General features: G+C 42.3%; 1 protein-coding gene across 1 annotated transcript; it reads right to left on the bottom strand.

Annotated features, from left to right (window-relative positions):
- Positions 1–1,148: 1,148 nt before the first annotated feature.
- On the bottom strand, positions 1,149–11,431 carry LOC138604639 (transmembrane protein 25). Its single transcript, XM_069676595.1, has 9 exons — positions 11,238–11,431; positions 10,468–10,584; positions 7,739–8,083; positions 7,354–7,647; positions 6,089–6,220; positions 5,965–5,998; positions 4,894–5,003; positions 3,159–3,230; positions 1,149–3,064 (listed from the first exon to the last, which is right to left on the bottom strand). The coding sequence occupies exons 2-9, from the start codon at positions 10,544–10,546 to the stop codon at positions 2,991–2,993; spliced, it is 1,140 nt and encodes a 379-aa protein (XP_069532696.1). The 5' UTR covers positions 10,547–10,584; positions 11,238–11,431; the 3' UTR covers positions 1,149–2,990.
- Between the last annotated feature and the right edge of the window lie 5,809 nt (positions 11,432–17,240).

The following is a 17,240-nucleotide window of genomic DNA, read 5'->3' as shown; positions in this document are numbered from 1 at the left end:
GGAATCAGCTTGTCTTCAGAACTTGAATGACCATTCACGCTCACACCTACGGGCAAATTTAGAGTCAATGAATGAACCTAACGAGCATGTCTTTGGACTGTGTGAGGAAGCCGGAGTACCCGGAGGGAACCAACGCATGCACGGGGAGAACATGCAAACGGCACACAGAAAGGCCCACTACGTCCAAACCGAGGTTCACACTAGGAACCTTCTAGGTGTGAAGTGACAGCGCTAACCACTTTCACTTTCAAACATTAAGTGTATTTTGTTAATAATATAAATGCAGTTTCACGTATATAGACATCAGTGCAGGACTTTAACTTATTTAAACTTGTAGTGGAGTATTTCTATATAGTGTGCTACTTTAATTCAAGAAAAGGACCTGAATGCATCCTCCCTCCTCTACTAAAGTTAGGATCCACATTCAGTGGAGTTAAAATCCTTTAAAACTGAAACGTCATTAACTCCACTGTAGATTTTACCCTTCTGATTTGATCAGAAATAATTAAAGCAAAATCTGCTTTAAAAGCAAAGTCCCTACCAGCCATGTTTAAGCTAAAAATGACTGCTACATGCTGTATTGCTGCTTTGGGAGATGAGCGGAGCAGCTCCATCTCATAAAACAAATAGACACGAACACAATTGTGTGTGTTCACATTAATATTTCAATTCCCTGTGTGTTGTAAATGTTTATCCCGCTGTGTGTGACTAATTGGCCCGTTTCCCCGTTCAGCACAGACGATGCAGCAGAAGAAGAAGAGAGAGCGAAGAGATGCTCTCACAACACAACTCTGCTTCCTGTTTGAAAGCCACAGCACCCTGTGACCTAGAGCTTACACCTGGCACACACACACACACACACACACACACACACACATACACACACATGCATTATTTGTGTCTTGCACCTGCCATTTAAAAACAAAAAAAAATGTATCAAATTCCTTCTTTCCCAAATGCAACAATGCTTTTACCACACAACACACACTCATCAGAATGTCATAAACGCTCATCACTCTCATGACTAACAGAGACCCTCCTCCTCTTATCGCGCCTAAAAAGCACCTAAGGGCGCCCCCTGCTGAGTGCCAATAAAACTGCAGCAAACCCTGCACTGACTTCATACAGTACAATTTCAATATGATCTTTATTAGACATCCTCTTTTATACACATATACATATGCATACAAATATACAGTACATGACATGTTACATGTTCATATACAAATATCTATAATTATGTACCATCTTATTATTATTATTGGTCAAAATGTTAAATGTCACATACAGTACATTATCTTGCACATTCTGGTGTAAGCATAGAACAGGTAATGCATTCCAGTAATGCGACAGGGAGGACGACATTATGAGCGAGTGGTTACAGGAGGAAATCATGTCAAAGGGTCAAGAATATGAGCAGTTTCATGTAGAGTTCATACTTTGGATCGTTAAGACAACACATCAGCAGTGTATAGACCAGAGCACTCGATTCAGACAGATGAAAACATCAACGCTTTTTTGTTTTGTGAACATGGATGAACTTGTCAGAGTAACAGAGTGTAGATACCACAGACTGTATAAAAAGATGGACGACATGTACTGAAAGCTCCCTAAGGCTGGGGATATACTTGCTTTTTAACCTTGCGTTTGCATACACAACTGGCTGCGTCACAACCGTAATTGTTCGCATACTTGTCTATGCACTACGCGTGTTACTGGAGGATACCTCTAGAGGGCACACCAGAGAGCTCAGGCCGTATGCAACTACCGTATGTGCGGGATGTAAACAACAGATGACACTCGAGGAGGTCACTATGATGTTAATTCTGAGAGTGTTTCTCCTACATTTTCCTCAGTACACAGATGTAAAGGTCCCGGACTTGTTCCCATTTTCTGCTGGTTCCTGTCTGTCGCCAGCTGTTTTGATAGGCATGTTTGTCGCTGTGCAGCCGCAATGCCACATCGCACAGATGTGGATAATTGTAGAATTGGTTTATCAGCTTGTTTTCAGAACTTTCTGCCATTGTTGCCCCTGCTGTTGTGTTGACCCTGTCACATCCCCTCTGCCTCTACACTGCCCCTACCGCTCATGTGCATACTGCATCTCGCATACACGTAGCGTTAATTTTTGAGGACGTGCACAGCCGATGCTCCAAACAGACGCAGGGAACGCGAGGCAGCCATCATGTGCACGCGAATGCGGAGTTAAAAGCAAGTCTCCGGCTTAAAAGTGAAGCCAAAACATCTCTATCGCCCCCTGCTGACTGGCTGCAGTATAGGTCATAAAGCCCGCCTCCTTCATGTTAACAGATGGGACGAGTCAAACTATAAAATCAAAATACACAGCAAATAAAATGTTCAAAGTTTTTGTCATTAAAGTTACTTCTTTACCATGCTGATTTACACCAAGTGTTCATTTTTCTGAGTAGTCTTAATAAGTTATTTGATGCTATAGAAAGGGCTCCAACGTCATGATTGACAGCTCCTGCAGCGTTCTGATCCCGAGTAGCAGAGTACAGGAGGAAGAGGGGGAGGAGATGTACCTAACACTAACACTAAAGTCGTTGAAGTTTCCATAACCGTCAATATCTGCTTCAGACCAACACAACAAGCTGTTCTGTTGTTGACTGAAGTTAAAAGTGTGTTTTGGGTAGCGGAAGGGGCGGGAAGTCAACACCGCGGCTCCACCAGTCGACCTCTACTGCGCTGACGCAGGTTCCTAACGTGCAACATGGCAGCGCCCAGTCAGAGGGCTATTTTGGCTTTATAATTTGTACAACAAGAGGAGGTCGAGAGGTCGTCCATGCTTTTATACAGTCATTGGTTGATACTGGATGTTGTAGTTTTTGACCGTTCTTCCTGGTGACTGATGATTGGTTGAATAACCGCCTGGCAGTTGTTTTGGGTTCCCTCTCGGACAGCTGCACCGTTGGAAGTAGTTATGCATGCGTGTAGAGTATGTGCATGTTTGTGTGTAACTTTGAGGTCAGTCAGAGCCAGATCTCCTCACTGCTTGTGCTGTTTACCTTGTAGATGTAGCCCACCATGGGATATCTGGCAAAACCTGCCAATCATAAGGGAAAACCGTTCAGACAAAATAAAACATTCAGACTGAATCTGAAGTATAAATAATGGAAAGTGGAGTGTATTTCCCTGACCTCTGGCGGCGTAGGCTAAAGACAGATCTTCCTCCTCCTCTCCCACACTGTTTTGCTGGGCGGCCTCTCGGGCTACGAAGAGAAATGCAGGAAGGATGGAGGACACAGCAGAATGCAAAGATATATGAATTAGATAAATTCATTTTTTAAATACACCATTTTAATGTCTAAGCATGAAGCTACAGCCAGCAGCAGGTTAGCTAAGGTTAGCATTAAGACAAGAAACAGCTAGCCTGGCTCTGTCCTGGAGTCTCCCCTTGTTGCCAAGACATAGCCAAGCATTTAGCCCCCGTACAGCTACAGGACTTGTTTTTTATTGAGAACTTTATTCACTTAGATAAACTATTTGAGAGTCCTTTCAGAAGAACGGCATCATTTAAACCCTTTTAGATCACTGGAAAGTAATGGATTAGAAATGTTTTACTGTATGTGTTAGATTGTATGCTTGTCTGTTGTAGGATACTTTATGTTGCATGTTCAGCTGACATGATGTGCACCAACCAAAAGATTCTACAGATTATGAGAGCAATTTTACCTTCAGGTAACACAAAATTTTACACTAAAATGAACCTGTTATAAATAACAGATACATTCACTCATGTGGCCTGTTTCTTAGTAAAGGATGTTGATACTTTCAAATTATTTTACTACTATTAACAGCAACTGTAAAACAGCAGTCTAGTGAGCCCAAATGCAACATTAATATGCTTCACTGTTAGCATCTATTTGTTATATATATTGATACTTGAAGATATAATCTCGAAGATTTCAGTTTTATTCTCTTTAGTGGCACCTAATGGCAATAAAAGATAATCAGGGGGGCATACATCCTAGATAACCAGACGTTCACGCTGGCTCCCTTTGTTCCGTTTGTAACTCTTGATTTCCCTCGCTGACGGTCTCTTTCCTTTTTAGACTGTTTACCTTCATCTAAGCGTAGAATTTGTTTCTTTTTCTTTGGATTTTCACTTATTTTTGAAGTTGTATCTGTAGTCATCTATCTTTTCTTTGTTTGTTCAGCCATAGTGGATTACTGCTTACTTGCAACACTGGCAGAAACCGGAAAAGCATTGTGAAAAGTGTTGAGTCTATTGACAAACTAGAGGCTCTGTTACTGATGTTTGTGTCAGTGCTGATCTCAAATCGGCATGAACAGTGAAATAGTAATCCACTTGTTCTCTTATCAGTTGTTTTAAACTGCTGCAGCAGCCAAATAAACAGTGTTAATGTGATAAATAATCCTGGAGCAAAATCCTGGAGGGACTGCTACTACTACTGGAAACACAAACTGAAACAGGGCAAAACATGACTGTTATTATGTCTTCTCTGATAAGCTGCACAGCTGGATTTACCCACTAGGGGGCTAAAAAAATGCACCACAAACTACTGAAACACTATGACTTTGGGCTCTTGGAGTCTGGCACCCAAAGGCAGTTGCTGCAATTCAGCACGGAGGCCATTTAATGCTGCATTCAGAACTATTGAGTAATTAATGTGCTTTTGGCGAGACATGGGCCTGTGACAAGGGCCGCCATTGGCTTCAGATTTCAGCAATAAAGTTAAGTCTAATGTAAGAGGATCCATCTGCCAACGTCTAGCAGACATATTTGTATAGGGTGGGGTTTATTGACTGTCTCATTGAGCTAACATCAATATTTAAAATCAAAGTTCAACTCTTTAATTTAAATTTAAAACATATTTTCAAAATTCTAAGTTAGGCTGTTCAGATTCTTACCTTTTCTCAAAGTGCTGAGGTCATGGAGCTGCATGTTTGAAGGCAGAGACATGTTCTCTCTGGGGATGTAGGTCTTATCTGCTTTCTCCACCTTCAGAATGGCAGATTCACTGTGCAGGAAACATGGAGGAGAGATATCGAACAGAGATTAGAGTCGTTATTGGTCCGCAGGATGGATATAAAGTATTCATAAGAGCACAAAAATGCTACCATCACTGTTTTCCTTCCAACCCATTTATGTTGCGGAGATGGAAATTATTAGGTAAGACTTGGACATCACCAATCTCCTTCTGTAATTCTTACAAGTAAGCCCAAGTGTTGAAATACTTATCTGACATACAAGCCAACAATAGATTATTTCATCCTTCAGGTTTCGTTTTCCACACGTTTTCATGCATCAACTTCGTTAGCATATTAGCATTTAGATTGTAGACTGAAGGACACCAGCTACCTTTGGTTTAAACTCTATGCGATGCTAAATTGACTATAACTGAGTATTTAATACTTTAAATTAATACATTAAACATTGAGTATAAATTTGCTAATTCACTGCCTACCTAAAAGTCACTCTAAGGCTACAGGCATTGACTGGCTAGCTCAAATTAGCAAAAAGGCTGAAAACAGCTAGCCTGGGCAACTTAACTCTCAAATTTTCTGTCTTATTTGTTTAATTTGTACAAAAACAATATGTGCAAAAAGTTCTGGTAAAGTCACTTCCCGGAGTCGCTACATGTTTTCCCGGAGTCGCTACATGTTTTCTGGCTAGGAGCATGTCTGGCATTAACCTGTTTAAAGAGTTCTAACCTGTTTCCAGTGTTTATGCTAGGCTAAGCTAACGGGCCCCTAGCTCTAGTTCCATATTTACTGTAAACAAATAAGAGTGGTATCAATATTTTAACTCACAAGTAAGCAGGTCGATGGATGGATCACAATACAGTGACCTACTTTGTAGCATAAGCACACCTCAGTGGTAAATTATCAGCACTTGGTCTACAGAAACTTGTTACTGGCTGACAGTGTTCTCGTGCTGATTCTATTACTGTATGACAGAACACTTACTACTTTATTTACCTTTTCTTGGTCATCAGAATCTCCACTGGCTCATCTGTAACATAATGAAAAGAGATGTTTTAACTTTCTCCATAAGTGTTGTACACTACATTATATGCTCCAGTCACACTGCACACAGTCTCACCAATGCACTTGCTCTTGTTTTTTTGCATGAGGCAGAGAACTATGAGACTGAGGATTAGGAGTGCCATAAAGGCCATGGCTCCCCCAGTCACTATTCCCAGCATGGGCACCTCCACACGAGACTGCAGGAACTCTGGAGAGAGAAGAAGAGAGAAAGTTAAAGGAATAGTTCAGCATTTCTGGAACGATTCAGATTCATTTTCGATTGTCATGTCTGAATGATAATTCACTCATTCATTAATGCTACAACTGTTTCTCTAAACTTAGCATCTGTGCTGTTAATCATGTTGTCACTGTTTTGTTTTTTAGCACAATGCATCCTGATATATAGTGCTTGGTTAGCGACCAACGTTTGCATAATACTTTTCATGTTGCATTGTGGGATACTTTGAGTCTACTATACGTGTAGTGCATAATAATTCTCACTTACAGGAGAAAATACTGAAAAAAGCGACTGTCAGTCAAAGCTGGTGTTCTCTGTAATCGATAGAAGCAATAATATTTGAAATTGGCGCCATAGCTGTGGAGAAAGTTTGACAAATAGCTAGTGGTTTCGCCCATTCTACGTTCCTACGACACCCAGCAAGCATTTGCGAGAGACGCTGGAGTGAAATATTACCAACATTTTGCTGCAGGCAATGGCTCGACAACAATAAAAATAATATACCGGGGCGGCTGTGGCCCAGTGGTAGAGTCGGTCGTCTTTCAATCGGAAGGTCGGAGGTTTGATCCCCAGCTCCCTCAGGCTACATGTCGAAGTGTCCTTGGGCAAGACACTAAACCCCAAATTGCTCCAGATGGGTACCCCAACGGGTATGAATGTGATAACTGATTGACAGTTTACATCACTTCTCATGCACCTCTGCCATCAGTGTATGGATGGGAATGGGTGAATGTGATGTGTAGTGTAAAAACCGCTTTGAGTTGTCGCTATGTTAACCGGGTGGCAAGCATCCCCACCCGATGATGAGAATTACGTAGTCTGGTGGAGGTTTTCCAGGGCCTCATTGGAGAAGTGGATAGTGTCCTCCAAAGGCACAGAGTGAAATTGCATTTTTTTCCTACCATAATGGTATTAGCTCTTCATAATAGCATAATAGGACTGAGGTTGAAGATCGGCAAACTGGCCCTGTACAGCAGTACAAAATTGGAACTTTCTATATAGTGGACAATATAGGATAGTAGTGATTAATTTCAGCCACAGTCCAGGAGAGGGTTAGCTTAGCATAAGAGAGACTTAATGAGTTGCCCTTTACCGTCACTGACCTGCCAGTGTGAGGTTGCTCTGCACCGTTCCCACACTGTTACTGGCATTCAGCGAGATATTTCCTCCTGATAGGCTACTGAGCATGACCCTCAGCGAGTGATTTGTCAGCCAGGGGTAGCTGCGCGAATCCAGGATGAGGAAGTCTGAGGTGTTGGCTACCAGCTGGCCGGACTGGTCCACGAAGGTGATGGTGGCAGGCGGGTTGGAGCGCACCAATGCGAAGAGCACCAGGGAGAGGCCAGGGTCTGAGGTTTCACTATAGTGGGCGTTCACCCTGAGGATCTCTGGCTGAACTGGGACACAGAGGAGAGGAATGACTTTTAGAACTGTACCAACAGAAAATATTTTTAACTTCCAGTGCTGAAATGTTCCACAAGGACTCACATTGAACATTGAGTGTGACCGTGGCGTTATAGCTCTCTCCTGTCCTGGGGTTCGATGCAACACACACCAGCTCCCTGTCCCACTTCCTGGCCCGCAGAGAGAAGGTGCTGTTGCGATTGGTCCTCGGTCTCCTGACCTCAGAATCTTCCTGCGATGTCATCACCAGGCGCCCACGGGTGGGTGATGACGCTCTCTGCTGCTCCCCGTTCAGGTACCAGGTTAGCAAGGGAGGGGCGCGGGGATCCCAGCCTTCTGATTGGCACTTGAACCGGTGTGTCATGTTCTCCTGCAGTGTCACAGCTGCTCTGTGCCGTCCGTCAATTTTGGAGGCGGGCTCAATGGCACCTGTGAGTACAAGATTAGTGTTGATTTAATGTGGGAAAAACATGACAGATTAAAACATTTCGACTTTTATCTAGCCTTTTTTCTTCTGTGTACTGGATGAAATACTTTCTATGTTAAGTGATAATAAAAAATATTATGGACATGGACAGGGAAATAAGCTTATTTTATCTAACATACTTTTACATGAGAATATTGATACCACTCTCATATCTGCCTGTTAAATCTAAATCCAAAGCTACAGCCTGCACATGGTTAGCTTAGCGGGATCAGCCTGTTAGCACAGCTTAGCCCAGAGACTGGGAGCAGAGACAAGCTAATATGGCTCTGCCTAAATGAACTAAATCCTCATAATGGCACCTCAAAAGCTCTCAAATTAGTGTGTATACGTCATATTACTGTACAAAAACAGAAAGGTTAAAAATGAAAAAATTTAGACAGGGCTATGTGCTGGGTTATTTCTTGACAATAATGTTAGTGTTGACTTCTCTGTTTACCCCTGTTTCCAACCCTGTTACAACTCCAATTTTGTTTTCACATTTCAAATTTTATGTGGATTTAACAAACAAACCATAATGTGTTAATTTGTGAGCTTTGGAAGAAGTTAGAAGATGTATTTTGTTACTTTTAGACAAAGCCTAGCCAGACCTGCTAAGCTAAGTTAAGCTAACTGTCTCCTGGTTCTAGCTTGAGATTTGGACAGACACAATATCTAACGCAAGAAAGACCCAACTACATGAACTCCTGACATGGACCTTGGTGGTCCCAACCCCAATCAGTTCGAACCGTTGGCTCCAGCCCCACTAATGCCTGAATATGGAGCTTTCAGAGCCGAGGCAATGCAAGGTGCAAGAGAGAATGGGCGCAGAGTGGTAGCGTAACGTTAGCTAGAAGGCTAATGTACAATGTGCTAGCAGAAATAGTGTAAACTCTAGTGAATGATATGTCTCGATCGAAATATATTTGAAAATGAGACTCCCTCTCAAAGTCGGGGCTTGGGGGGTGTACCGACCACCTCTGATTGACAGGCGTTAACATTCTTTTTTTTTTTTGTATCAATTTAATTGCGTAGCTTTGTCCCAAACGGTGAGCTTTACGTCACCCTCAGCTGGCAGGGTCCAGGGCTGATTTAATTGTCAATATTAACACCAGCATTGATGCGTTTCATTACAGTACAGCAATATAATTTAGATTACAGCTTAAAAAACATGTTTATGTGTGCAGTCACTTTTTAAGCGTAAATAATTCTAGTGAGAGGTGGGAAGTAACGGAATACACATACTTCATTACTGAACTTAAGTAGATTTTTCAGGTATCTGTATTTTACTTGAGTATTTATTTTTCTGACAACTTTTACTTTTACTTTACTTTTTCTCCCCACATTTGAACACAGAAAATCTGTACTTTCGACTCCTTAAATTCTCGAAACAGGTGCATAACTTAAGTTTTAATGCATGTGTGTTTTATTTTGGTCTCTGCACGCTGCCCTCCCAACATCAAGACTGATTTCAAACAAATGATCCAGGTGCTCATTTTGGACCTCATCTCGGTTCAGTCTTTATTATTCTGACTGAAATTTGGCTTGCAGCAAATCCAGACAGTGTCCAGTGATAATAAACAAAGAGAACTATCCTATTGTGCCGAGGACTTTTTTCATTTTGCCCAGTTATCAAAAGAGGTATCGTGTATTGCTGAAGTTTAAATTTCTGGTGTTGTTACAACTCTAGAACAAAGTTAATGCTCATTATTGACAGTATATAGTTTTATTTTATTTTAAGCTAGAATGTTTAAGTTTAATGGTCTTTGAATTATTATTATAAGTTAAATGTCCTTCAGAGGAATACTTTTTACTTACGTAAACGTATGTTCTTCTACTTAAGTATAGAATGTGTGTACTTTTGCCACCTCTGATCCTAGTTCCATACAAAATTGTATAGCTAAAACTGTTGAGTATAAAAGGCAAATTAACATTTAGCTCTTAAGCCTAGAAGGGAAAAACTTAATCTCATTTTAAATCTTATTTTTATTCAGTTTCAGGCTTAAACATAACGGCTGCTAAACAATGATGCCTCTACTTCCGGTGCTGTCCTGGGCAGCAGCCTGCTAGAGTCGCTTGTCGTCTTGTGTCTTTTATTTATTGTATTTATTATCTTTTACCTTTTTCAATTATTTTATCTATGTAAATAGTTTGTTAACTATTTTTGTTGACTATTTTCTTCTTTCTTTTCCTTCGGTCTTAATAAAGTTCTATCTTATCTTAACTAATCTTATGTCCGGATTGCCTTGTTGAATAACCAGTAATAACGCTATGATCATTTGAATAGGTGCAATGATGTACATGGTTTGTTTCTAATAATGCAAAAGGTGATATTTGCTTTGTGCCCTACCTGTCCAGGATAAGGCCAGTGTGTGAAGGAACACGACAGCAGAGCCAGAGGCCCACCTTCTCAGACACCCACGCTCCATACTGGCCCAGCGGAGCACCACGCACACACATCTACCTGCTGGGGAAAATAACACGTGGAAAAGTATATATTTAGGTTATATATTGTTCAAAATGAGGTTCTTTGAAGATGTCTCAAAACATAAACTAGAGAGTTAGGCTAAATTCCACTGGGGGCACACGAGGATTGTTTTTGGGATTCTGTATAATTCACCCTTTGAAGATACTATAAAGTGAGATTTGTGTCATGGCTCTCACTCTGCGCGTCCAGCTTTGGTTTGCAGGCTTACCCCGTCACAACAACACAAAACATTCGCAGGCCTGCTCGTATCGATTGTGATTGTGCACACACACAGTAAATGCTAGGAATGAGTAATGTGTTGTGCTTGCTTGCTATTTGGGTCACGTGATCTGTGTGAGAACCTCGGACGGAAAAAGCAGGAACTGAGCCATCAAGGAAACACTCAAAATCCTACACAGACAGAGACGACAAAGACAATTCTTTTGCTTCATGCACCCATGATGGAAGACATTTCAGCTGTTTCCCCTTTAGGTGGAGGGTACTGGATTGCACTGGCATGCAGAGCAATTTAATGATGAGGCAGCAATGGGATACACATTCACATCCTGCACAAGCTGCATGCAGGCATTTCAATGCAGATGTGTGCACTTAAATACAAACAGAAAGCCCCACTACAACACACACAGTATTACCTCAGCCCTTTCTGCAGACGGTGTTGTGATTCAGCCTGCTGGAGCTCCATGGCAGCAGAGGAGAAGAGGAGGGAGAGTGAAGGATGGTGATAACAGCGAAGAGATGAGAGGCAGCCCTCCCTGACTCAGTTGCTTTCCCATCTGCGTACACTCATACAGTTACACACACACGCACACACACACACACATACACACACAGGGTACGGCAGGGTACGGCAGCTCCAGTAGCAGCGTTCACTAGCTGGCAGGGCTGGCTGACGCAGGCAGTCACGCTGCCGCCACTCTGGAAAGGAGAGAGTGGGAAGCGAGAAGGGGAGGAGGGAGGGAGGGAGAGAGAGAGAGAAAAGGAGCAGGCAGCTGAGGAGAGGGAGGGAGAGAGAGGAGAAAATAAAGGCAGGGAGAAAGGGAAAGGAGCAGAGGATGCAGAAAGAGAGATGGAGAGAAGTGGGCACAGAGTCGTGACAGAAGAAAAAAGAGCAGATCTGGGAGAGAAGAGGAGGATGTGCATGCAGGCTAAAAGAGAAGAATAGAAGAATCTCTGTGCACAATGTTTATCTTTAACCATCCGCGAGGTGATTGAACATGGAGTTGTGGTGTATAGAGGAGAGTAAGCTGACAGTTCAAAGAGATAAAACAGATCTCCTTCCTCTTCTACATCGTTCCTGTCCATCACTCAGGCATGCTTACACAAAGATCCACAAAGGCAGGCACTGTTCATGGCTCACACAGTCTGAGCTCAATTACATGAGACTGGAAAGCCTCTGCAGTGCAGCTGTACAGACCTGAGCAGCAGCATGCAGAGCACTGCAGCTCAAACTCAGACAAAGGCAACACACTCATTGAAAATAGTTACAGTTCCTGCTGTAATGCCAAAATGCAGCTTGAAGCACTCTGCAGGAAACACAGTAATTCTCATTTTCATGGCATTCCCTCGTGATAAAAATTCTTGGTGTTGTTTTTGAGGAAAAAGCCCTTAAGGAAACTGTTCTAAAGTTTATCTCTGCCTGGAAAAAAATTATTCAAAAAGCTATCCATCTAGCAAAAACAGCATATCCTTTTCCTTAACTTTTAATCATCTGTGGCGCAAGGTCAACAGAAGGTTAGGAAATGTTAGTGCATTGTAAAGTGATGAAACAAGCTGCATATTTGAGACACTTTCATCCCTGTATCCCATCATTTAATGTAAACAGATGCGGATAATAATCTGCTGAAAACTGGTCAGTGCTAAACCCAACAGGTAAGTCCTGCTTCATTAAGCAAGGTGATACAATGGATGAGACTCCAAATATTCATCTAAAATAATTATATATAGACATCTATAAAACCCTTTATTATATTTACTGCATTGTCTCTGTCAAGGGGAAGTCGGCTGCACGGGTTAGGTGCAGTGATTAGCGCCATTGCCTCACACTTAGAAGGTTCCTGGTTCAAATCCCGGTTTGGACGGAGTGGGCCTTTCTGTGTGGAGTTTGCATGTTCTCCCCGTGCATGCGTGGGTTCTCTTTGGGTGCTCCCGCTTCCTCCCACAGTCCAAAGGCATGCTCGATAAGTTCATTGGTGATTCTACAATAGCCTGCAGGTGTGAATGTGTAACGTGAAAGGCGTCAGCCCTGTGATTGACTGGTGATCAGTTCAGGGTGCACCCTGCTCTCCCAATGACAGCTGGGTTAGGTTCCAACCCAATTGCATCCTGAACAGGATAAGCGGTACAGATGATGGATGGACGGATGGATGGATAAAGGGGAAGTCAGTAGTGGGGTTAAAACTGTCACATTGCAGCAAGAGCTTCACCAGCTAGCCCTTATTCGTTCTTTGCAGATATATATTGATGTTGGCACATATGACCCCTGATTAGTCAGAAGAATCTCTTAGGCAGAAATGCCAAAGTAGGTTTGTAGTAGTTCAGAAGCAGTGTAAACATTAACTCTTGTCCCATTAACGTTACTAACCATATATCTTCCCGGGAGTTCTGTGCTCCCCAGGTTCCTGGGAATCGTTGCTGCAGACCACCTGCTGCTGTGGACCTGCTGGACTGCATCAGTATTCCCCATAGTATCATTATTGTTGCTGCTAATGCTAATAGTAGACCTGTTAACTCCAACTGTTACAATTACTATTACTACAGCCTTTATCATTACTATGGTGTTCTTGCTAATTCATTATTATACGCCTGTTATCATTACTATGCTTCTCTTGCTAATTTATTATTTGCTAATCTTTATACTAGTGTATCATTAGCATTGTAACCATAAGTATGTATTACCTGTTGTTGTTGATGTAACAAGGACATATGTTGTTGTTGCTCTCTTTGCCTTTGCCTGTGTCTGCATCTCTTTCTATCCCATTTTCGGCCCATCCAGTCGAGGCAGATGGCTGTTCAACATGAGTCTGGTTCTGCTCGAGGCTTCTGCCTGTTAAAAGGAAGTTTTTCCTTGCCAATGTGCCGAATGGTGCTAAGTGCTACTTATAGTGATTCATGTTGGGCCTCTCTTTAAATAACATAACAAAGGTATGGAATACACCTGCTCTTTCTGTAAAGTGTCTCGAGATAACTTTGGTTATGATTTGGCGCTATACAAATAAAATTTGATAGATTGAAGAGTTTGTCAACAAGAAAGAGCCCTGAGAAGTTGTTTGGTGACTCTAAAATGTTTTTGGTGACTGTAAAAGTTTATATTGTGGTCAGACTTCTTCGGGGCGCCTGTAGCTCAGTTTACTCTCTCTCAACTGGAGGGTTTGCAGTTTGATCCCCAGCTCCTTCAGTCTACATGTCGAAGTGTCCTTGGGCAAGGACACTGAACCCTTATTCATTATAAGTCTCAAACATTGTTATCAGTATCCACCTCAAAAATTTAGTGTGTTTGGATACAATTCCTCTCTCCATTTGATTTTTTTTTTGCCACTTTTGGTGGGAATTTCTTCAAATTTGGCACAAAGTCCACTTGAATTCAAGAACACACTCTTTAGATTTTGGTCAAGGTCACTGTGATCTCTCTAAATGATTTTGGCAACAAAAACTCATGAAAAAATTATGACACAATTTGACACAAATGTCTAATTTAACAAAATGAATCATTCCTGAACCTTCAGATCTGGCTCATGCATCCACTTGGACTCAAGGATGATCTGATCAGATTTTGGCAGGCAAAAGGTCAAGGCAACTTTGACCTCCTGATGTTCCATTTTTATTCATGCCATATCTCCATTACACCAAAAGGGTCTTTTTCTTACATCTACTTTGGATGTTTTAAAAGTCACAGAAGGACCTGCTGACAGTAACAGAGAGATGTTTCTGTTACTATGACCCTCCTCTACATTGTTGTGGTGCATCCTGTTCTTTCGCCTGCTTATGCTTCTGTTAAGTAGTTTTTAGGGAAATATAGCATTTATGAGGGCTGCGCGGTGATGCAGTGGTTAGCGCTGTTGCCTCACCGTGAGAAGGTCCCTGGTTCGAATCCCAGTTAGGAGTAAAAGGAACTTTCTGTGTAGAGTTTGCATGTTCTCCCCGTGCGTGTACACTGGCTTCCTCCCACAGTCCGAAGACATGCTCGTTTGGTTCAGCGGTGACTCTAAATTGAGGGTGAGCATGAAAGATATGCTGTGTTCGAAATGGCATACTATACTAGCAGTATGTACTGATTTGGTCAAATTGTAGTATGTAGTATGCAAACAAAAACTAAATTTACAGTATGCCAAAAATACCTGGATGTCATACTGATTCAGAAAAAATCTCCAGTATGCGTCGGACCAGTCTACCTTGCCTACTTTATCCCACAATCCAAAGCGCTGGGACGTCACAACGGCAGTTGAAATAGCACATAGCAGCAGCAAACAGCGGTTTACTTCCACTTTCCAAGACCGGAAACTGGCGCTGGCGTAGCATACTGCTAAAAAAAATATGAAAAGCTCCTCCATGCTACAGCCCATAGACTGTTTAAAAGATGGACAACATGACAGCTCCCTAAAAGTGAAGCCAAAACATTTCGGGCGCCCCCTGCTGACTTGCTGCAGTATAGGTCATAAAGCCCGCCTCCTCAATGTTAACAGGTGGGACATGAGTCAAACTATAAAATCAAAATACACGCCCAATAAATTTTTCGCAAACATGGTTTCTGTCATTGTAGCTAGTTCTTATCATGCTGATTTAAATCCAAGTGTTCATTTTTCTGACAAGTTTATTTTTAATTAGTTATTTGATGCTGTCAAAATTATGTTAAGCTCTGTTGACAAATTCGGCTCCTGCGGCCAAGCAGTTCCGGGTGAGCAGAGCGGAGGACGATCCGCGAGTGGAAACGTAACTAAAACAATCACTACAGTCATTGAAGTTATACCATACCTGTGAACGTTAACCTCAGACCAACTCAGAGAAGCTATTCTGCTGTTAAACACGCCGGTGTGCGGGATCCTTGCTGTTTTTTCGGTAAGTTAAGTGTGTGTTTGGGTTAGCGGAAGTGGCTACGGCCGCTTCACTCGCCGATCTCTACTGCGCAGTCTCTGGCTCCATATGACGTCGCCTGCGCCTATCACAGGGGTTATTTTGGCATCAATTTCGTACAGTGGGAGCAGATGGAGAAGCGTTGTCCATCTATATATACAGTCATTGGGCCGTAGCCGCACGCAGTATGGAGTATGGAGGATATAGCCAGAGTCTGTCTGTATGTGTAAGCTCTGTGATTGACTGGTGATCTGTCCAGGGTGTACCCCGCCTCTCACAAAATGACAGCTGGGATAGGGTCCAGAACCCCCCCCCCCCACAACCCTGAGCAGGATAAGCAGTACAGGTAATGGATGGATGGATGTAGCAACTAACAAAAAGACACTCCAATCGTGACCTTTTAAATTATTTCTTTATTTATATATATTTATTTATTCATCTCAGTTTGGTTGATATTCTTTTTAATCATTGTTGTTGCACTTTAGTATTTTTGTACTCAACAGAAATGAACATAAAAACAAAAACAAAAAAATAAAGACAAAATGAACCAATATAAAACAAAAATGAACCTAAGAAAACAGGAGTAGAGCAGAGAGCTGGCTTGCTGAGCAGGGAGGCTGGGAGAAAATATAGAGGGAAGGGATGGAGGAGTTAAGACAGAAAAAAAAAAGGGGGTGGGAGGGTCTGACGAGCAGAAGATGCAAAACATGTTCAACGCTTTCCATTTACGCGAACCGTCCCTTCCTGTGTGCCTCTGACAACACCTCTGCCACTGGTCACACTATCAGACAAAGTGGAGCCTCTGGTCTTAATTTTAGAGTTTATATCCTGCCTTTGTGCAGCGCGCATGCAATGTCTTCCATTACAGCCGTTTCCTCCCAAATTCCCAAGAAGGACTCGAACTTTTCCCCTTCTGATCTCAGTTTTGGCGTCATTTAAACAGCGAGAGAATCCCACTTCACTCTATTTGGATTTATCGATAAAGCTACTCCCACCTGCTCTGAAGAGGCGTGAATGTCAGTAAACAGGAAGTGACGCATTGTTAATGGAAAGCATAGGCAGCGTGACACCATCTTCAGCTTTCAGATGTATGCAACATACAAAAAAAGAAAAGTTAACCGTGCAGCCAGTAGCTGTGAAATCTGGCCAGCATGAACACATACACGTGGAGCTTTATTTTTTGAACCACAGTCTCTTGCTGGTCCAATATAGACTCAATATCCAGGGGTATTGTATAGAGGGGAGTAAATAGAGGTTAAACAAATTTAAAAATAGGGAGGGGTTCAACCTTCTGCTGTGGTCCCCAGTGTGCTGTAGCCTCCGTCTGGCTGTGCTTGAGCTGGACTCAGCTCAGGGCACAGGCCTTGGTAGACAAGATTAAGGTGGGCAAACCTGCCCCGCTCTGACCACAACCTCCTATTCCTCTTGCTTTGGAGGTCCAATTCAAACAGTTTGTATAGTCACCTCCTGAAATGTTTCCCTTTTTGGTTTGGAGATGTTCCCAGGTGTATCCAACCACAAGAAGATCAAGTAACTGTTCATGAAATGCAGCCCGTCTCCGCCTCCAA

The sequence above is a fragment of the Semicossyphus pulcher genome, unplaced genomic scaffold (assembly GCF_022749685.1).
Source record: "Semicossyphus pulcher isolate SPU_LCO1_2020_fin unplaced genomic scaffold, fSemPul1.0.p SCAF_26, whole genome shotgun sequence".
In the NCBI taxonomy this organism is placed as follows: Eukaryota; Metazoa; Chordata; class Actinopteri; order Labriformes; family Labridae; genus Semicossyphus; species Semicossyphus pulcher.
Note: the sequence above shows the minus strand (reverse complement) of the source record. Positions and strands in the feature narration are given on the sequence as shown.

Bases quoted from the DNA above. Each gene is read 5' to 3' on its own strand.
- LOC138604639 (XM_069676595.1), bottom strand. From the start codon at position 10,546: ATGGAGCGTGGGTGTCTGAGAAGGTGGGCCTCTGGCTCTGCTGTCGTG. The intron at 8,084-10,467 runs GTAGGGCACAAA...TTGTACTCACAG, and splicing joins ACTGGCCTTATCCTGGACAG to GTGCCATTGAGCCCGCCTCC. The intron at 5,004-5,964 runs GTAAATAAAGTA...TTTCCTGCACAG, and splicing joins ATTCTGATGACCAAGAAAAG to TGAATCTGCCATTCTGAAGG.